The 23912-nt window shown below is 40.1% G+C and overlaps 1 protein-coding gene across 1 annotated transcript; it reads right to left on the minus strand.

The window, feature by feature from the left end:
- Nucleotides 1-153: 153 nt before the first annotated feature.
- On the minus strand, nucleotides 154-23254 carry LOC110453020 (gelsolin-like). The gene is made up of 13 exons (XM_021501827.1): nucleotides 23050-23254; nucleotides 15457-15531; nucleotides 14420-14491; nucleotides 12625-12702; nucleotides 10746-10798; nucleotides 10268-10373; nucleotides 9607-9717; nucleotides 9252-9318; nucleotides 8919-9048; nucleotides 8725-8803; nucleotides 902-1000; nucleotides 493-649; nucleotides 154-182 (listed from the first exon to the last, which is right to left on the minus strand). The coding sequence occupies exons 1-13, from the start codon at nucleotides 23122-23124 to the stop codon at nucleotides 154-156; spliced, it is 1131 nt and encodes a 376-aa protein (XP_021357502.1). The 5' UTR covers nucleotides 23125-23254.
- Between the last annotated feature and the right edge of the window lie 658 nt (nucleotides 23255-23912).

Consider the following 23912-nt stretch of genomic DNA (forward strand, 5'->3'; position numbering starts at 1 on the left):
CACATGTTTCCCTCTCTCTATCACCTACATCAACATGTCTCCCTCTCTCTATCACCTACATCAACATGTCTCTCTCCCATCTCTATCACCTACATCAACATGTCTCCCATCTCTATCACCTACACCAACATGTCTCTCCCCCATCTCTATCACCTACATCAACATGTTTCCCTCTCTATCACCTACATCGAAATGTTTCTCTCTCTATCACCTACATGTCATGTTTTCCCGTCTTAATCTCCTATAGGATCTCTTTTTCTTGTTCAGTATATCACTTTATCTGACGTGTGGCTTTTCCCTTATTATAAAAAGACCGTCCATTCCAGTATTTTTTATAAGAATTTTTATATCCGATGTTTCGATACCTACTGTGACGATATTGGTATGAATACTTTTGATGCAGATATCGCCCCTCCGGATCAGAGGTGACTTTCCCCTGAGGGACTATTCTATCCCCATATCTGTCAGCGTGTTCTGAAGTGATATACATACGAGCAATGTTTTCCTTTGTGTAGATGTTACCCAGTCCCATTTGGTCATTCCAGTCGCGCCAGGACTTAAAGTACTCTTTAAACATTGGCGTTTCCCCTCCGTCCGCCAGCCTGGTAACTTTAGTCCAATCGGGGTAACCTTTCAAGGTTAGAAAATCCTATACCAAAGAAACGGTTAAAAACACAATTAGAAGAAAAAGAAATTTTAAGATAAGTCCGATACTGTGTTACCGATTTACAAAAAAATCTTCCCTTTTCTTAAAAACCTTTTTGTTGTTGTTATTGACAGGTGATGCTCATGTTTAAGTGCTGTAGATAGAATAATTATTTGAATATCCAGTATAAACCTTATTTTCGGTTTTCATAAAATCCTAATTTATTCAAATAATATCTGTTTTTCAGAATTTTACCGTTGCGTGTTTCCAAGCAGATCGCTTTTCGTTCTGGCTGCATTGTTTGCCAATCCACACATATATCCCACTGGAGCCAGCATCTAGGATAAAACAGTCCTGGAAAGACAAAAGAATGGTCAAACGGATATGATAATGAGTGTGTAATACAGGTGTGATATGATACATGTGTGTATGTGAAACGTGTGTATGTGATAAAGACCTGATATGATATGTTTAAAATTCATCAAGTCTGATAATATGAACAACACTGAAGAAATTGCAAGCACATTTAAATACTATGGGCCCACAAAATTCAATATCATAATTTGTCAGCTGAGAAATCATGCTAGCAACCTAAATAGTGACTTATATATGGATCATCTGAATGACACACCAGCATGTAGATGTGGACATGAAAATGAAAATGCATTTCATTTTATATTAGAATGCCCACTCTATAACAACTTTAAAATGCAATTAGTAATAAAAAATTCTCAATTTGGTATAACTGGTAATCATGATCATTTTAGTCTAAAAACTCTATTAAAGGGATGCTTAATAGGCAGCGCTGAGGACTGATACTGGTGTGGAATGATACATATGAGGACTGGTACTGGTGTGGTATGATATATATGTGTGGTATGATATATATGTGTGGTATGATATATATGAGGACTGGTACTGGTGTGGTATGATATATATGAGGACTGGTACTGGTGTGGTATGATATATATATGACGACTGGTACTGGTGTGGTATGATATATATATGAGGACTGGTACTGGTGTGGTATGATATATATGAGGACTGGTAATGGTGTGGTATGATATATATATGACGACTGGTACTGGTGTGGTATGATATATATAAGGACTGGTAATGGTGTGGTATGATATATGTGTGGTATGATATATATGAGGACTGGTACTGGTGTGGTATGATATATATGAGGACTGGTACTGGTGTGGTATGATATATATGAGGACTGGTACTGGTGTGGTATGATATATATGAGGACTGGTACTGGTGTGGTATGATATATATGAGGACTGGTACTGGTGTGGTATGATATATATGAGGACTGGTACTGGTGTGGTATGATATATATGAGGACTGGTACTGGTGTGGTATGATATATATGAGGACTGGTACTGGTGTGGTATGATATATATGAGGACTGGTACTGGTGTGGTATGATATATATGAGGACTGGTACTGGTGTGGTATGATATATATGAGGACTGGTATTGGTGTGGTATGCTACATATGAGGACTGGTACTGGTGTGTTATGATATATATGTGGTATGATATATGCGTGGAATGATACTGGTGTGGTATGATATATGTGTGGTGTGATATATGCGTGGAATGATACTGGTGTGGTATGATATATATGAGGACTGGTACTGGTGTGGTATGATATATGTATGGTATGATATATATGTGGACTGGTAATGGTGTGGTATGATATATATGACGACTGGTACTGGTGTGGTATGATATATATATGAGGACTGGTACTGGTGTGGTATGATATATATGAGGATTGATACTGGTGTGGTATGATATATATAAGGACCGGTACTGGTGTGGTATGATATATATGAGGACTGGTACTGGTGTGATATGATATATATGAGAACACGGTAGTGGTGTGGTATGATATGTGTGTGGTAGGATATATGTGGGGTTTGATATATGCGTGGTATGATATATATGAGGACACGGTACTGGTGTGGTTAATATATATGAGGTCTGATACTGGTGTGGTATGATATATATGAGGGCTGATACTGGTGTGGTATGATATATACGAGGACTGGTACTGGTGTGGTATGATATATGTGTGGTATGATATATGTGGGGTTTGATATATGCGTGGTATGATATATACGAGGACTGGTACTGGTGTGGTATGATATATATGAGGACTGGTACTTGTGTGGTATGATATATGTGTGGTATGATATATGTGTGGTAAGATATATATGAGGACTGGTACTGTTGTGATATGATATATATGAGAACACGGTACTGGTGTGGTATGATATATGTGTGGTATGATATATGTGTGGTTTGATATATGCGTGGTATGATATATATGAGGACACGGTACTGGTGTGGTTAATATATATGAGGACTGATACTGGTGTGGTATGATATTATGTGGTATGATGGTATGATATATATGAGGACACGGTACTGGTGTGGTTAATATATATGAGGACTGATACTGGGGTGGTATGATATATATGAGGACGTGTACTGGTGTGGTATGATATATGGACTGGTACTGGTGTGGTATGATAGGTATGATATATCATACCACACCAGTACCGTGTTCTCATATATATCATATCACAACAGTACCAGTCCTCATATATCTAGTACCAGTCCTCATATATATGAGGACGGGTACTGGTGTGGTATGATTTATATGAGGACTGGTACTAGTGTGGTATGATATATATGAGGACTGTTACTGGTGTGGTATGATATATATGTACATATGAGGACTGGTACTGGTGTGGTATGGTATATATGAGGACTGGTACTGGTTTGGAATGATATATATGATATATATGTGGTATGATATATGTGTGGAATGATATATATGTGGACTGGTACTGGAGTGGTATGATATATATGAGGACTGGTCTTGGAGTGGTATGAACTATGTGTGGTATGATATATGCGTGGTATGATATATATATGAGGATTGGTACTGGTGTGGTATGATATATTGGTATGATATATATGTGGTATGATATATGTTGGTATGATATATATGAGGACTGGTCTTGGAGTGGTATGAACTATGTGTGGTATGATATATGCGTGGAATGATACTGGTGTGGTATGATATATACGAGGACTGGTACTGGTGGGGTATGATATATGTGTGGTATGATATATGTGTGGTTTGATATATATGTGGTATGATTTATGTGTGGTATAATATATATATGTGGTATGATATATATGTGGTACTGGTGTGTTATGATATATATAAAGACTGGTACCGGTGTGGTATGATATATATGAGGACAGGGTACTGGTGTGGTTAATATATAATATATGAGAACACGGTAGTGGTGTGGTATGATATATATGAGGACACGGTACTGGTGTGGTTAATATATATGAGGACTGATACTGGTGTGGTGTGATATATATGTGGTATGATATCGGTTTCAGTCCACATATATATCATACCACACCAGTAACAGTCCTCATATATATCATACCAACATATATCATACCACATATATATGTGTGGTATGATATATATAAGGACTGTTACTGGTGTGGTATGATATATATAAAGACTGGTACCGGTGTGGTATGATATATATGAGGACACGGTAGTGGTGTGGTTAATATATATGAGGTCTGATACTGGTGTGGTATGATATATGTGTGGTGTGATATATGCGTGGAATGATACTGGTGTGGTATGATATATGTGTGGTATGTTATGGTTTGATATATGCGTGGTATGATATATATGAGGACTGGAACTGGTGTGGTATTATATATATGAGGACTGGTAATGGTGTGGTATGATATATATGACGACTGGTACTGGTGTGGTATGATAAATATGTGGTATGATATATGTGTGGAATGATATATATGTGGACTGGTACTGGTGTGGTATGATCTATATAAAGACTGGTACTGGTGTGGTATGATATATATATGAGGACTGGTACTGGTGTGGTATGATATATATAAAGACTGGTACTGGTGTGGTATGATATATATGAGGACGGGTACTGGTGTGGTATGATATATATGAGGACTGGTACTAGTGTGGTATGATATATATGAGGACTGATACTGGTGTGGTATGATATATATGAGGACTGATACTGATGTGGTATAATATATATGAGGACTGGTACTTGTGTGGTATGATATATATGAGGACTGTGGTTGTGTGGTATGATATATACGAGGACTGGTACTGGTGTGGTAAGATATATGTGTTGTTTGATATATGTGTGGTATGATATATGTGTGGTATGATATATGTGTGGTATGATATATATGTGGACTGGTACTGGTGTAGTATGATATATATGAGGACTGGTACTGGTATGGTATGATATATATAAGGAATGGTACTGGTGTGGTATGATATATATGAGGACTGGTACTGGTGTGGTATGATATATATGAGGACTGGTACTGGTGTGGTATGATATATATGAGGACTGGTACTGGTGTGGTATGATATATATGAGGACTGGTACTGGTGTGGTATGATATATATGAGGACTGGTACTGGTGTGGTATGATATATATGAGGACTGGTACTGGTGTGGTATGATATATATGAGGACTGGTACTGGTGTGGTATGATATATATGAGGACTGGTACTGGTGTGGTATGATATATATGAGGACTGGTACTGGTGTGGTATGATATATATGAGGACTGGTACTGGTGTGGTATGATATATATGAGGACTGGTACTGGTGTGGTATGATATATATGAGGACTGGTACTGGTGTGGTATGATATATATGAGGACTGGTACTGGTGTGGTATGATATATATGAGGACTGGTACTGGTGTGGTATGATATATATGAGGACTGGTACTGGTGTGGTATGATATATATGAGGACTGGTACTGGTGTGGTATGATATATATGAGGACTGGTACTGGTGTGGTATGATATATATGAGGACTGGTACTGGTGTGGTATGATATATATGAGGACTGGTACTGGTGTGGTATGATATATATGAGGACTGGTACTGGTGTGGTATGATATATATGAGGACTGGTACTGGTGTGGTATGATATATATGAGGACTGGTACTGGTGTGGTATGATATATATGAGGACTGGTACTGGTGTGGTATGATATATATGAGGACTGGTACTGGTGTGGTATGATATATATGAGGACTGGTACTGGTGTGGTATGATATATATGAGGACTGGTACTGGTGTGGTATGATATATATGAGGACTGGTACTGGTGTGGTATGATATATATGAGGACTGGTACTGGTGTGGTATGATATATATGAGGACTGGTACTGGTGTGGTATGATATATATGAGGACTGGTACTGGTGTGGTATGATATATATGAGGACTGGTACTGGTGTGGTATGATATATATGAGGACTGGTACTGGTGTGGTATGATATATATGAGGACTGGTACTGGTGTGGTATGATATATATGAGGACTGGTACTGGTGTGGTATGATATATATGAGGACTGGTACTGGTGTGGTATGATATATATGAGGACTGGTACTGGTGTGGTATGATATATATGAGGACTGGTACTGGTGTGGTATGATATATATGAGGACTGGTACTGGTGTGGTATGATATATATGAGGACTGGTACTGGTGTGGTATGATATATATGAGGACTGGTACTGGTGTGGTATGATATATATGAGGACTGGTACTGGTGTGGTATGATATATATGAGGACTGGTACTGGTGTGGTATGATATATATGAGGACTGGTACTGGTGTGGTATGATATATATGAGGACTGGTACTGGTGTGGTATGATATATATGAGGACTGGTACTGGTGTGGTATGATATATATGAGGACTGGTACTGGTGTGGTATGATATATATGAGGACTGGTACTGGTGTGGTATGATATATATGAGGACTGGTACTGGTGTGGTATGATATATATGAGGACTGGTACTGGTGTGGTATGATATATATGAGGACTGGTACTGGTGTGGTATGATATATATGAGGACTGGTACTGGTGTGGTATGATATATATGAGGACCGGTACTGGTGTGGTATGATATATATGAGGACTGGTACTGGTGTGGTATGATATATATGAGGACTGGTACTGGTGTGGTGTGATATATATGTGGTATGATATATGTGTGGTATGATATATATGTGTGGTATGATATATGTGTGGTATGATATATATGTGTTGTATGATATATACGAGGACTGGTACTGGTTTGGAATGATATATATGAGGACTGGTACTGGTTTGGAATGATATATATGAGGACTGGTACTGGTGTGGTATGATATATATGTGGACTGGTACTGGTGTGGTATGATATATATGTGGACTGATACTGGTGTGGTATGATATATATGTGGACTGAAACTGGTGTGGTATGATATATATGAGGACTGGTACTGGTGTGGTATGATATATATGAGGACTGATACTGGTGTGGTATGATATATATGTGGTATGATTTATGTGTGGTATAATACTGGTGTGGTATGATATATATGAGGACTGGTACTGATGTGGCATGACATATGTTTGGTATGATAGTGTGGTATGATATATATGAGGACAGGTACTGGTGGGGTATGATATATATGAGGACTGCTACTGGTGTCGTATGATATATATGAGGACTGATAGTGGTGTGGTATGATATATATGTGGTATGATATATATGAGGACTGGTACTGGTGTGGTATGATATATATGAGGACAGGTACTGGTGCGGTATGATATATATATGAGAACTGGTACTGGTGTGGTATGATATATATGAGGACTGGTACTGGTGTGGTATGATATATATGAGGACTGATACTGGTGTGGTATGATATTATGTGGTATGATATATGTGTGGTATGATATATGTGTGGTATGATATATGTGTGGTATGATATATGTGTGGTATGATATATATGTGTGGTATGATATATATGTGGTATGATATATATATATATGTGGTATGATATATATATATGTGGTATGATATATGTGTGGTATGATATATATATGTGGTATGATACATGTGTGGTATGATATATATGTGTGGTATGATATATATGTGGTATGATATATATATATTTGTGGTATGATATATGTGTGGTATGATATATATGTGTGGTATGATATATATGTGGTATGATATATATATATATGTGGTATGATATATATATATGTGGTATGATATATGTGTGGTATGATATATATATGTGGTATGATACATGTGTGGTATGATATATATGTGTGGTATGATATATATGTGGTATGATATATATATATTTGTGGTATGATATATGTGTGGTATGATATATATGTGTGGTATGATATATATGTGGTATGATATATATATATATGTGGTATGATATATATATATGTGGTATGATATATGTGTGGTATGATATATATATGTGGTATGATACATGTGTGGTATGATATATATGTGTGGTATGATATATATGTGGTATGATATATATATATATGTGGTATGATATATATATATGTGGTATGATACATGTGTGGTATGATATGTGTGGTATGATACATATATGTTATGTTACATGTGTGGACTGGTATTGGTTATGTAAAATAACATTTTATTTAACCCTAGAGTAGCCAACACTGGATGTGAAGTAGAATTCTAAGATAGAAGAGTTCTAAACTTTGTGTACTGATACACTGGTTTTATTTCAGTCTCGCTGGAATTAAACAACAATTCACAAGGAAATCTTACAACAGGTGTAGCACGTGCATTTCATGTGAATGTTCTGTTATATGAGTCAACACTCACGTGAAGCTGGTTGCTTATAAACTGTACACATGCTTCTCCCTCTTCTGTATCACTGTATTACGTACGTTAGTTTATGTACAATGAAAACACGTCCATCTTGGACCGAGGCATTCAGAAACATTCTGAAGCTTCTCACATAGACTACTTGGAGAACATGTGTAAAGCAAACAAAATGAAATCAAATTCACAACATGAACATTGTATGTTGATTTATTTTGATAAAATTCCCTCATTTGTACCTTAAAGCCAGTTACATAACCATGTTTTTCAATACATGGAAATCACTTACGGACGAGTCAAGATCATTCTGTGAGAAAGGCTTCTTCGCCACCTCCTTCACTTCTAAATCCCCAGAGGAATCTGAAACGCTGGAAAAATGTCTATATGACAACTTATTTTTCAATTTTGACAGAGGAGTTGAACTACCATCTAATTTGTGTGACAAGCGAGATAACTCACATTGTTGAGTTGGCGATACCTTACCTGTACAGAGTTGTCTTATCGTGTGCAGAGTGTTCGTAGGCGGTATCGTCACCACCCTCAGCTCCCTCGGCTATATCTTCATGGGAACCTAACTCACCAAAAAACTTCGCGTCTATATCCCACAGTCTGTCTGTAAAACATTAGCAGGTAACACCGTACAAAATATCACAGGAAGAAAAAAAAAATATATAGTAACTCAAAACAAGTACAGATTGGAGAATAAAAGTAATTGAAAATGTTTTAAAATGAAATCTTAGAGAAACTCGCCTCTAAAAGTACATGCATTTGAGCAAAAAACATTTGGAGTGGATCTCGTTCGCTAATGTTACAAACCAATTATTCTGATCTCTGCCTTCCCAGACCGTTCTGAATCACGAATCCTCTTTGCAACTTGTGCTCCCTGGAACATGTAATCATACAGGTACATTGTTTATGGCTAGCTTATAACATTATTATGATTAGTAACTGTTTGGCCGAGCATATAAACAACTTTGTGTTTCCAAGACGAAAATATTGAATTTATTATGCTAATTTATTGTATGCCACAAGAAAACAATCAGTTTGTCTATAATTAAGTTAACATGTGTTTTCCCAAAATGATAAATTTAAGTGTATTTTATCATATCATCAATATCTGATCACTATATCATATATACAAATTGTATATTGTATATTACAAGTTGGTAACCTTCAGTCGTTCGAAGTGGCTGCTTGTTGGTCCGTTCCAGACGTGGAGGGTGGCACCACAGTCTAGTAGGAAGACATCTCCCTGGTTCAGAGAGCTACAGTCACATCGAACCTGATAACACCACCGATAATTAAAACATGTCATCAGCATCCTGTCATTTAAATACATCCATAACATCGGATTAATCATATAAGCTCATAACATCAAATTATTGATATAAACAGAAAACATCCGATGAATATTCCAGTGAGCAGGTAACATTAACACTACCCAACAACATGGCAAGCGCGTCACAAGTTAATATTAATGCAATCCAAAAAATCACAAAAACAGAATTTAGCGTCCTGAAAAGCTCATTATCCTATATATATTCAAACAAGGTTTTTATAATTATAATTCATCTATTGTCACATACAAGTACATATTGGTTGTAGACATACCTGTCTAACGCGGACTTTATATACTGGCTGTAGACATACCTGTCTAACGCGGACTTTATATACTGGCTGTAGACGCGGATTTTATATACTGTCTGTAGACATACCTGTCTAACGCGGATTTTATATACTGGCTGTAGACATACCTGTCTAACGCGGACTTTATATACTGGCTGTAGACATACCTGTCTAACGCGGACTTTATATACTGGCTGTAGACATACCTGTTTAACACGGACATTCCTTTTCCCTTTGATGTGGAATAACCGTTTCTCATATACACCTCTCTCTACCTTTTTAAACCCTGATTCCACTCCTCCTGATAGGTACCTGTGTAGAACGGTGAGAATGGAGACAGGGACATTATAAGTATTATCAACAATATTTACCCAAATAACTGAAACACCACTCGCTAATTCACAATATTTTCTCCGTTTATAAAACAAGTTATTTAAACTTATATTTATCACTCTTGTTGGCCCGGATGTTAGCGCACGGGGTCTTAGTGTGGGAGGAAACCGGAGTACCCGGAGAAACCCCACGTTGTCGGGCAGGCAACCCCAAACCTTTTCACGTCCGATCGTGGAATCGAGCCCCGGTCGACTTGGTGAAAGGCAAGTGCGCTATCCACTGCGCCATCCGACCACCCCATGAGGTGTCTATCCTGCAGGTATATATAGGCAAATTGGAAGTAAAGCTTACTTGATTCCGTGTTTGAAGTAGGATAAAAACAATTTTGATTCATGATCCTGTACCTGGAAAAACAAAAAAAATAACGAGAAAAGGCCTAGTTATATAATCATAATTAATGCATGATAACACTAGTAATTATCATATGTTGGCCGGACACATTTTGTTTTTTCTGTAAACGACTGTTGATATCATGACTGATGATTATTACAGATGAACAGTGAATACATGTAAGAGAACGTGTTTGTGTCCTTAATGATTTGTATTTTTCAGTGTTAACTTTGATATGAGATCTTCATCCATGTAGATTGTTTGATGACTACACGTCTAATGACTAGGCTATGTCAGTAAAGGGCGTGGCTACTGACCTCCCTGTGGTAGTAAAGGGCGTGGCTACTGACCCCCCTGTGATAGTAAAGGGCGTAGCTACTGACCCCCCTGTGGTAGTAAAGGGTATGGTTACCGACCTCCCTGTGTCAGTAAAGGGCGTGGCTACTGGCCTCCCTGTGCTAGTAAAGGGCGTGGCTACTGACCCCCCTGTGATAGTAAAGGGCGTAGCTACTGACCCCCCTGTGGTAGTAAAGGGGATGGTTACCGACCTCCCTGTGTCAGTAAAGGGCGTGGTTACCGACCTCCCTGTGTTTATTAAAGAACATGCTTATCGACCTTCCCGTGTTTAGTAAAGGGCGTGGCTACTGACCCCCCTGTGTCAGTAAAGGGCGTGGTTACCGACCTCTCTGTGTTATTAAAGCACATGATTATCGACCTTCCTGTGTTAGTAAAGGGCGTGGCTACTGACCTCCCTGTGTCAGTAAAGGGCGTGGCTACTGACCTCCCTGTGCTAGTAGAGGGCGTGGCTACTGACCCCCCTGTGATAGTAAAGGGCGAAGCTACTGACCCCCCTGTGGTAGTAAAGGGTATGGTTACCGACCTCCCTGTGTCAGTAAAGGGCGTGGTTACCGACCTCCCTGTGTTAGTAAAGGGCGTGGCTACTGACCTCCCTGTGCTAGTAAAGGGCGTAGCTACTGACCCCCCTGTGGTAGTAAAGGGTATGGTTACCGACCTCCCTGTGTCAGTAAAGGGCGTGGTTACCGACCTCCCTGTGTTAGTAAAGGGCGTGGCTACTGACCTCCCTGTGCTAGTAAAGGGCGTAGCTACTGACCCCCCTGTGGTAGTAAAGGGTATGGTTACCGACCTCCCTGTGTCAGTAAAGGGCGTGGTTACCGACCTCCCTGTGTTAGTAAAGGGCGTGGCTACTGACCTCCCTGTGCTAGTAAAGGGCGTAGCTACTGACCCCCCTGTGGTAGTAAAGGGTATGGCTACAGACCTCCCTATGTTTATTAAAGAACATGGTTATCGACCTCCCCGTGTTTAGTAAAGGGCGTGGCTACTGACCCCCTGTGTCATTAAAGGGCGTGGTTACCGACCTCTCTGTGTTATTAAAGGACATGATTAACGACCTTCCTGTGTTTAGTAAAGGGTGTGGATATTGCGCCCCCCCCCCCCCCCCCCCCCCCCCCCCCCGTGTTAGTAAATGGCATGGCTACTGTTCCCTGTGTTAGTAAAGGGCGTGGCTACTGACCCCCTGTGTCATTAAAGGGCGGGGTTACCGACCTCCCTGTGTTATTAAAGGACATGATTAACGACCTTCCTGTGTTTAGTAAAGGGTGTGGATATTGCGCCCCCCCCCCCCCCCCCCCCCCGTGTTAGTAAATGGCATGGCTACTGTTCCCTGTGTTAGTAAAGGGCGTGGCTACTGCCCCCTGTGTTAGTAAAGGGTGTGGCTACTGAGCTCCCTGTGTTATTAAAGGGCGTGCTTATCGACCTCCCTGTGTTTAGTAAAGGGCGAGGCTACTCACCCCCTGTCTCATTAAAGGGCGTGGCTACTGACCTCCCTGTGTTGTACAGGCGCTCCCCTGAGGTAGTCGTCAAGCTCCACCGTCTTGTAGGCGGCCACACCCTGTTCATCCTTTGGACAAATATCCAAAAATAGAAAAATTATCAAGAGCTATATTTGTGTCTGCTGATAAATGTTTATGAAGCAATAATTCTATATTTATATACGACATGTCGACTTCTTCATTCCAGGAATAGATAAGACGTTTCATAGTTTCTTCAATAAAATAGAGCCTTGTTTATCTCGTCCAGAAACACACCGGGACGCAGTGTATTCATCACAAACAACTATCGTTTTGTAGTACAACATCTGATAATAAACCTTAAAATCTATAAACGGCATGGAAATTAATATAAACACAATGAATTGAATTAAAAATCGTGTATCCTTTATCGTAAATCGAATGACTAAATCTGTCTGTTTATCAGGTTGTATAAGTGAAGAGTGTTTGTATCTAATTATAAATACACTTAACAAACACGTACTATACAGCTTCATTGAATGTCTCTATGACGGCATGGCGTTTTGTAACACAAAATGTTTTGAGATAAAATGTTTTATCCGGTACAGTGACGCTTTGTACTATATACAATGTTTTATTTGGTACAGTGACATTTTGTACTATATAGAATATTTTATCTGGAACAGTGACGTTTTGTACTACATACAATGTTTTATTACGTACAGTGACGCTTTGAACTAAATACAATGTTTTATTTGGTACAGTGACGCTATGTACTATATAAATGAAGCTTTGTACTATATACAAGTACAAATGTACAATGTTTTATCCGGTACAGTGACGCTTTGAACTATATACAATGTTTTATTTGGTACAGCGACGCTTTGTACTATATACAATGTTTTATTTGGTACAGTGACATTTTGTACTATATAGAATATTTATCTGGAACAGTGACGTTTTGTACTACACACAATGTATTTTATCCGGTAAGTGACGCTTTGTACTATATACAATGTTTTATCCGGTAAAGTGACGCTTTGTACTACACACAATGTTTTATCCGGTACAGTGACGCTCTGTACTACGTACAATGTTTTATCCGGTACAGTGACGTTGTGTACTTCGTACAATGTTTTATACGGTACAGTGACGTTGTGTACTATATACAATGGTTTATCCGGTACAGTGACGTTGTGTAATATATACAATGTTTTATCCGGTACAGTGACGTTGTGTACTTCGTACAATGTTTTATACGGTACAGTGACGTTGTGTACTATATACAATGGTTTATCCGGTACAGTGACGTTGTGTAATATATACAATGTTTTATCCGGTACAGTGACGTTGAGTACTATATGCAATGTTTTATCCGGTACAGTGACGTTGAGTACTATATGCAATGTTTTATCCGGTACAGTGACGTTGTGTACTATATACAATGTTTTATCCGGTACAGTGACGTTGTGTACTATATGCAATGTTTTATCCGGTACAGTGACGTTGTGTACTTTATACAATGTTTTATCCGGTACAGTGACGTTGTGTACTACGTACAATGTTTTATCCGGTACAGTGACGTTGTGTACTATATACAATGTTTTATCCGGTACAGTGACGTTGTGTACTTTATAAAATGTTTTATCCGGTACAGTGACGTTGTGTACTATATACAATGTTTTATCCGGTACAGTGACGTTGTGTACTACGTACAATGTTTTACCGGTACAGTGACGTTGTGAACTACCTACAATGTTGTTTCGGTACGTACACGTTGTGTACTACATTCAATGTTGTACTGGTACAGTGACGTCGTGTACTTACTTGTGATGTTTCGTTCCCTAACCAGAAGTGAACATCCCATTCAAGTTTATCAGATCTTGAGTTCTTATTCGTCTAAAGAAAAGATCAAATATAGAAGTTATAGCTTTGATTTAATATAAAAATGTAAAAGACACAGTGTTATCAACACAATCTCACTTACCGTGGCCCACTCACGAATAAATGTCAAATCTAACTAACGAAATAACGCCAAACCGATAGAGAAACTACGTCATTTTATTTTCAAGCTCTGACGTTAGCTTTTTTCTCCGTTTGACGGCGTTTCGTCTCTTGGTTAAATAGTTTTGCGCTGTGGCTTGACATCGCGGATGATAAAACAACGGGATGTCATATATATATGAGCGGCCATAGTGATGTAGATAGACAGGAAATAAACTAAATGCTAAATCTTACTAGACCTACAATTTTAAAGATGCTCGAACACTTAACGTTTGCAGACATTTTACACCAACAAGATGTGACAAAAGTGTCGGTTGGTGATCGATTGTGCTGTTCCCATCAGTAACCACCCTACCCGGCCACAGCTGTGAGCAGGTCGCGGGGCCAATGGTGTAAACAAATCTATATAAAAGGATATACGGTATACGATATAATAATTCATACTATAGGGAAGTGTCCGTATCCATAATATAACATTTCATTGATATATCTTTTTTATGACTTATGTAAGTGGACATAAAGTCTGTTTGTGAAACAGTTGATGAATGGACCAAGATAACAAAACAAATGTTCAGACATGTTCGGGACGTTCTGTAGTCTGGAGACATTAGAACGGACGTAACATACTGTATGTGTTGGTATATTACACTAATAGTTTACGAGTTTTATAGTTATATGTCAACAGAAAGACATCGACTTAACTCTGACCGTTGATCATAAACATAAGGGAATACTTGTTCTATTAATTCGATTGGACTATTTATGCTAATTTGGCTGTAATATATTTTAGTTTGTCTATAAATATTCACATTTATTTCTGTATGATACTAAAAGAAGATGTAATAAGTAAATAGTCTTACCTTGAGAATTATGTAGGAATCGCCGCTATAGAATTCACCGTGAGTTGCTTTCTCCTGTGGTACAACCTTCAATTTCTGTAGGTACGAAGAGTACACAATGCAACGAGTCCCGACGGATTACTCAAACGATTCTCACTCCACTAATTACTAAAACGAATCTCGCTCTACTGAATACTAAAACGTGTCTCGCTCTACTGAATCGCTCTACTTACAACGCAAACGTATCTCGCTGTATTAATTGCTAGCACGAGTCAAGTTCTACTGATTACTAAAACGAGTCTACCTGTACTGATTACTAAAACGAGTCTCGCTCCACTCAATACTAAAACGAATCTCGCTCCACTGATTACTTAAACAAGTCTCGCTCCGCTGATTACTTAAACGAGTCTCGCTTCACTGATTACTAAAACGAGTCTCGGTCCACTGATTACTTAAACGAGTCTTGCTCTACTGATAACTTAAACAAGTCTCGCTTCACTGATTACTAAAACGAGTCTCGCTTCTATGATTTCTAAAACGTGTAACGCTCTACTGAATCGCTCTTCTGAATCGCTCTACTGACAACTAAAACGTTTATCGCTTAAATTATTACTAGCACGAGTCAAGTTCTACTGATTATTAGAAGGAGTCTACCTGTACTGATTACTAAAACGAGTCTCGCTCGACTCAATACTAAAACGAGTCTCGCTCCACTGAATACTTCAACGAGTCTCGCTCCACTGATTACTAATACGAGTCTCGCTCCACTGATTAATAAACTGCGTCCCGCTGTACTGAATACTTAAACGAGTCTCGCTCCACTGGTTACTAAAACGCGTCTTGCTCCACTGAATACTTAAACGAGTCTCGCTCCACTGATTAATAATACGAGTCTCGCTCCACTGAATTATAAACTGTGTCCCGCTGTACTGAATACTTAAACGAGTCTCGCTCCACTGATTACTAAAACGAGTCTCGGTCCACTGATTACTAAAACGAGTCTCGCTCCTATGATTACTAAAACGACTGTCGCTCCGCTGATGACTAAACTGTGTCACGCTTTACTGAATACTAAAACGAGTCTCACTCTACTGATTACTAAAACATGTCTCGTTCTACTGATTATTAAAATGTGTTTCGCTCTACTGATTACTTAAAGGTGGTTCGCTCTGCTGATAACTAAAACGAGTCTCGCTCCACTGATAACTAAAATGAGTCTCGTTCCACTGATTACTAAAACGTGTCCCACTCTGCTGATTTCTAAAACGTGTCTTCGCTCAACTGATAACTCAAACGAGTCTCGCTCTAATGACAACTAAAACGAGTCTCGCTCTACTGATTACTTAAACGAGTCTCGCTCCACGTTCAACTGATTACTTAAACGAATCTCGCTCCACGCTCCACTGATTACTTAAACGAGTATCGCTCCACGCATTACTAAAACATGTATCGGTCTACTGAGTATTAAACGAGTCTTGCATTACTGATTACTAAACCACGAGTGCTCTACAGGTTAATGTTATATATATCTAGTCTTACTGAACAAATATCCTGTATCGTTCTACATGTTATTTAAACGCGACTCATTCTGCTATCACAGGCTTAGTTTGTCAGTCAACATAACTCCCGATCATGTAACTATGTCCTTTAGTAGCGAACTCACATTAACAATTGAACTTTACAAACAAGGAATCTGACGTGTTACTCAAAAATGAAAAAGTTGATCCTCTAAATAAAATCGTCGTAATTAAGTATCACAGATTTAGGAAGATATTGCACGAACACTGTTGTCGTTCTGAATGTAATTAAAATGAACTTCAATACCCGATTATTCTGTAAAACTCAGTTAGCTCTTTGACCATTTGCAGTAATTACTTTCACCTGATTTATTACTCCAAAAAGGTGAATTTAAAGTCACTATAGGTTGATATTCATCAGTTATTTATCATCTAATTGTCATTACATTTACACTCAGTATAACAACTATTATCACTGCTACTCTTCTTCCGATTCTGAATTACCAATCTGTACGAAAGAGTGAGTGGTCCTACCTCTGTCCTCTATATCCCAAGCTGTGATACCCCTCTGGTAATGATAGTGAGTGGTCCTACCTCTATATCCCCAGCTGTGATACCCATCTGGGATGAGAGTAAATGATCCTACCTCTGTTCTCTATCCCAAGCTATGATACACCTCTGGTAATGATAGTGAGTGGTCCTACCTCTATATCCCCAGCTGTGATACCCATCTGGGAATGAGAGTTAATGATCCTACCTCTGTTCTCTATATCCACAGCTGTGATACCCCTCTGGTAAAGATGGTGAGTGATACTACCTCTGTCCTCTATATCCACAGCTGTGAGACCCCTTTGGTAATGATGGTGAGTAGTCTTACCTCTATCCTCTATATCCACAGCTGTGATACACCTCTGGTACAGATGGTGAGTGATCCTACATCTATCCTCTATATCCACAGCTGTGATCCCCCTCTGGTAATGATAGTGAGTTGTCCTACCTCTATCCTCTATATCCACAGCTGTGATAACCCACTGGTAATGATGGTGAGTGATCCTACCTCTATTCTCTATATCCACAGCTGTGATACCCCTCTGGTAATGATAGTCAGTTGTCCTACCTCTATCCTCCTTATCCACAGCTGTAATACCCCTCTGGTAAAGATGGTGAGTGATCCTACCTCTGTCCTCTATATCCACAGCTGTGAGACCACTTTGGTAATGATGGTGAGTAGTCTTACCTTTATCCTCTATATCCACAGCTGTGATACCCCTCTGGTAAAGATGGTGAGTGGTCCTACCTCTATCCTTTATACCCACAGGTGTGATACCCCTCTGGTAAAGATGGTGAGTGGTCCTACCTCTATCCTCTATATCCACAGCTGTGATACCCCTCTGGTAAAGATGGTGAGTGGTCCTACCTCTATCCTCTATATCCACAGCTGTGATACCCCTCTGGTAATGATGGTGAGTGGTCCTACCTCTATCCTCTATATCCACAGCTGTGATACCCCTCTGGTAATGATGGTGAGTAGTCCTACCTCTATCCTCTATATCCACAGCTGTGATACCCCTTTGGTAATGATGGTGAGTAGTCTTACCTCTATCCTCTATATCCACAGCTGTAATACCCCTCTGGTAAAGATAGTGAGTGATCCTACCTCTATCCTCTATATCCACAGCTGTGATAACCCTCTGGTAATGATGGTGAGTAGTCCTACCTCTATCCTCTATATCCACAGCTGTGATACCCCTCTGGTAATGATGGTGAGTAGTCTTACCTCTATCCTCTATATCCACAGCTGTAATACCCCTCTGGTAATGATAGTGAGTGATCCTACCTCTATCCTCTATATCCACAGCTGTGATAACCCTCTGGTAATGATGGTGAGTAGTCCTACCTCTATCCTCTATATCCACAGCTGTGATACCCCTCTGGTAATGATGGTGAGTAGTCTTACCTCTATCCTCTATATCCACAGCTGTAATACCCCTCTGGTAATGATAGTGAGTGATCCTACCTCTATCCTCTATATCCACAGCTGTGATAACCCTCTGGTAATGATGGTGAGTAGTCCTACCTCTATCCTCTATATCCACAGCTGTGATACCCCTCTGGTAATGATGGTGAGTGATCCTACCTCTATCCTCTATATCCACAGCTGTGATAACCCTCTGGTAATGATGGTGAGTAGTCCTACCTCTATCCTCTATATCCACAGCTGTGATACCCCTCTGGTAATGATGGTGAGTAGTCTTACCTCTATCCTCTATATCCACAGCTGTGATACCCCTCTGGTAATGATGGTGAGTGATCCTACCTCTATCCTCTATATCCACAGCTGTGATAACCCTCTGGTAATGATGGTGAGTAGTCCTACCTCTATCCTCTATATCCACAGCTGTGATAACCCTCTGGTAATGATGGTGAGTGATCCTACCTCTATCCTCTATATCCACAGCTGTGATAACCCTCTGGTAATGATGGTGAGTAGTCCTACCTCTATCCTCTATATCCACAGCTGTGATAACCCTCTGGTAATGATGGTGAGTGATCCTACCTCTATCCTCTATATCCACAGCTGTGATAACCCTCTGGTAATGATGGTGAGTAGTCCTACCTCTATCCTCTATATCCACAGCTGTGATAACCCTCTGGTAATGATGGTGAGTGATCCTACCTCTATCCTCTATATCCACAGCTGTGATAACCCTCTGGTAATGATGGTGAGTAGTCCTACCTCTATCCTCTATATCCACAGCTGTGATACCCCTCTGGTAATGATGGTGAGTAGTCTTACCTCTATCCTCTATATCCACAGCTGTAATACCCCTCTGGTAATGATGGTGAGTGATCCTACCTCTATCCTCTATATCCACAGCTGTGATAACCCTCTGGTAATGATGGTGAGTAGTCCTACCTCTATCCTCTATATCCACAGCTGTGATACCCCTCTGGTAATGATGGTGAGTAGTCTTACCTCTATCCTCTATATCCACAGCTGTAATACCCCTCTGGTAATGATGGTGAGTGATCCTACCTCTATCCTCTATATCCACAGCTGTGATAACCCTCTGGTAATGATGGTGAGTAGTCCTACCTCTATCCTCTATATCCACAGCTGTGATACCCCTCTGGTAATGATGGTGAGTAGTCTTACCTCTATCCTCTATATCCACAGCTGTAATACCCCTCTGGTAATGATAGTGAGTGATCCTACCTCTATCCTCTATATCCACAGCTGTGATACCCCTCTGGTAATGATGGTGAGTGATCCTACCTCTATCCTCTATATCCACAGCTGTGATAACCCTCTGGTAATGATGGTGAGTGATCCTACCTCTATCCTCTATATCCACAGCTGTGATAACCCTCTGGTAATGATGGTGAGTAGTCCTACCTCTATCCTCTATATCCACAGCTGTGATAACCCTTTGGTAATGATGGTGAGTAGTCTTACCTCTATCCTCTATATCCACAGCTGTGATAACCCTCTGGTAATGATGGTGAGTAGTCCTACCTCTATCCTCTATATCCACAGCTGTGATAACCCTTTGGTAATGATGGTGAGTAGTCTTACCTCTATCCTCTATATCCACAGCTGTGATAACCCTCTGGTAATGATGGTGAGTAGTCCTACCTCTATCCTCTATATCCACAGCTGTGATACCCCTCTGGTAATGATGGTGAGTAGTCTTACCTCTATCCTCTATATCCACAGCTGTGATAACCCTCTGGTAATGATGGTGAGTAGTCCTACCTCTATCCTCTATATCCACAGCTGTGATACCCCTCTGGTAATGATGGTGAGTAGTCTTACCTCTATCCTCTATATCCACAGCTGTAATACCCCTCTGGTAATGATAGTGAGTGATCCTACCTCTATCCTCTATATCCACAGCTGTGATACCCCTCTGGTAATGATGGTGAGTGATCCTACCTCTATCCTCTATATCCACAGCTGTGATAACCCTCTGGTAATGATGGTGAGTAGTCCTACCTCTATCCTCTATATCCACAGCTGTGATAACCCTTTGGTAATGATGGTGAGTAGTCTTACCTCTATCCTCTATATCCACAGCTGTGATACCCCTCTGGTAATGATGGTGAGTGGTCCTACCTCTATCCTCTATATCCACAGCTGTGATACCCCTCTGGTAATGATGGTGAGTAGTCCTACCTCTATCCTCTATATCCACAGCTGTGATAACCCTCTGGTAATGATGGTGAGTAGTCCTACCTCTATCCTCTATATCCACAGCTGTGATACCCCTCTGGTAATGATGGTGAGTAGTCTTACCTCTATCCTCTATATCCACAGCTGTAATATCCCTCTGGTAATGATAGTGAGTGATCCTACCTCTATCCTCTATATCCACAGCTGTGATAACCCTCTGGTAATGATGGTGAGTAGTCCTACCTCTATCCTCTATATCCACAGCTGTGATACCCCTCTGGTAATGATGGTGAGTAGTCTTACCTCTATCCTCTATATCCACAGCTGTAATACCCCTCTGGTAATGATAGTGAGTGATCCTACCTCTATCCTCTATATCCACAGCTGTGATAACCCTCTGGTAATGATGGTGAGTAGTCCTACCTCTATCCTCTATATCCACAGCTGTGATACCCCTCTGGTAATGATGGTGAGTGGTCCTACCTCTATCCTCTATATCCACAGCTGTGATACCCCTCTGGTAATGATGGTGAGTGATCCTACCTCTATCCTCTATATCCACAGCTGTGATAACCCTCTGGTAATGATGGTGAGTAGTCCTACCTCTATCCTCTATATCCACAGCTGTGATAACCCTCTGGTAATGATGGTGAGTGATCCTACCTCTATCCTCTATATCCACAGCTGTGATAACCCTCTGGTAATGATGGTGAGTAGTCCTACCTCTATCCTCTATATCCACAGCTGTGATAACCCTCTGGTAATGATGGTGAGTGATCCTACCTCTATCCTCTATATCCACAGCTGTGATAACCCTCTGGTAATGATGGTGAGTAGTCCTACCTCTATCCTCTATATCCACAGCTGTGATACCCCTCTGGTAATGATGGTGAGTGATCCTACCTCTATCCTCTATATCCACAGCTGTGATAACCCTCTGGTAATGATGGTGAGTAGTCCTACCTCTATCCTCTATATCCACAGCTGTGATACCCCTCTGGTAATGATGGTGAGTAGTCTTACCTCTATCCTCTATATCCACAGCTGTAATACCCCTCTGGTAATGATAGTGAGTGATCCTACCTCTATCCTCTATATCCACAGCTGTGATAACCCTCTGGTAATGATGGTGAGTAGTCCTACCTCTATCCTCTATATCCACAGCTGTGATACCCCTCTGGTAATGATGGTGAGTAGTCCTACCTCTATCCTCTATATCCACAGCTGTGATACCCCTCTGGTAATGATGGTGAGTAGTCCTACCTCTATCCTCTATATCCACAGCTGTGATACCCCTCTGGTAATGATGGTGAGTAGTCTTACCTCTATCCTCTATATCCACAGCTGTGATACCCCTCTGGTAATGATGGTGAGTGGTCCTACCTCTATCCTCTATATCCACAGCTGTGATACCCCTCTGGTAATGATGGTGAGTAATCCTACCTCTATCCGCTATATCCCAAGCTGTGATACCCCACTGGTAAAGATTGTGAGTGATCCTACCTCTGTCCTCTATATCCACAGCTGTGAGACCACTTTGGTAATGATGGTGAGTAGTCCTACTTCTATCCTCTATATCCACAGCTGTGATAACCCACTGGTAATGATGGTGAGTGATCCTACCTCTATCCTCTATATTCACAGCTGTGATAACCCTCTGGTAATGATGGTGAGTAGTCCTACCTTTATCCTCTATATCCACAGCTGTGATAACCCTTTGGTAAAGATGGTGAGTGGTCATACCTCTATTCTCTATATTACCAGGTGTGATACCCCTCTGGTAATGATAGTGAGTAGTCTTACCTCAATCGTCTATATCCACAGCTGTGATAACCCTCTGGTAATGATGGTGAGTAGTCCTACCTGTATCCTCTATATCCACAGCTGTGATACCCCTCTGGTAATGACAGTGAGTAGTCTTACCTCTATTCTCCATATCTCCAGACCAGGCGATTGTCCGGCAGATCTGAACGCATCATCAACATTGGTATCCTCCATCCCCTCTTGTTCTCTCCCACACCTGTTCTAGTTCGTCATGTCCCACTACACTACGTGTTCAGGTGCTATTCAGGAAGTCCATGCTCCTGATAGATACCTCGTGCTACAGTACAACTCGGGTTAATGTCGCTGTAGATCGATCTCACAAGCTGTCACCACCAAATGATATGTTTCAGGTGACACAGTCCAATCATTTGTATCTAAAACAGACTATTATGTTTCACGGACCGTGCTGCATCAGCTGTGTGCACGTAATGTACTGTAAATCTGTTTGTCGTGCTTGTCGCTTGTGATTTATGTTCTGTATATATCAGCTTTGGATTTGAAAGTTCGACATGGTTTCATCTTCAATATGTTAAAATATGCATTTTCTCCACCAATATCGTTGTAAATGTTCAATTGCATGAGTGTAGCATGTGTTTAATCAAAATTTTGTACTGCGGCCTGTATTGACCCAATGTTACTGATCCATCAGGATAAACCAATAGTACTTTTCTGCTTCCCATGTTACCTGACCTATGTATCCTTTTTTGCGGACACTTTGGGGATCGTCCTGGGTTATTGATGCGAGCTGTGTCAAGGTTTCACCGTCGTAGTAGATTAAAACAGTTCAAACAGATATCTTATTTTCCATGGTATTTATCACAACACCATTATTTCCATTTAAACTAGCCATGAAAGGAAAGGAGTGGATGGAGTGAATGATGAGTTTATCGCCATAAGAAATGAAGGAGATTCTCCGAAGGACACCGTCAAAGATTGAAGTCCAGATCAATGAACAACTAGTT

This window comes from Mizuhopecten yessoensis, unplaced genomic scaffold, assembly GCF_002113885.1.
Source record: "Mizuhopecten yessoensis strain PY_sf001 unplaced genomic scaffold, ASM211388v2 scaffold7059, whole genome shotgun sequence".
Classification (NCBI taxonomy): domain Eukaryota; kingdom Metazoa; phylum Mollusca; class Bivalvia; order Pectinida; family Pectinidae; genus Mizuhopecten; species Mizuhopecten yessoensis.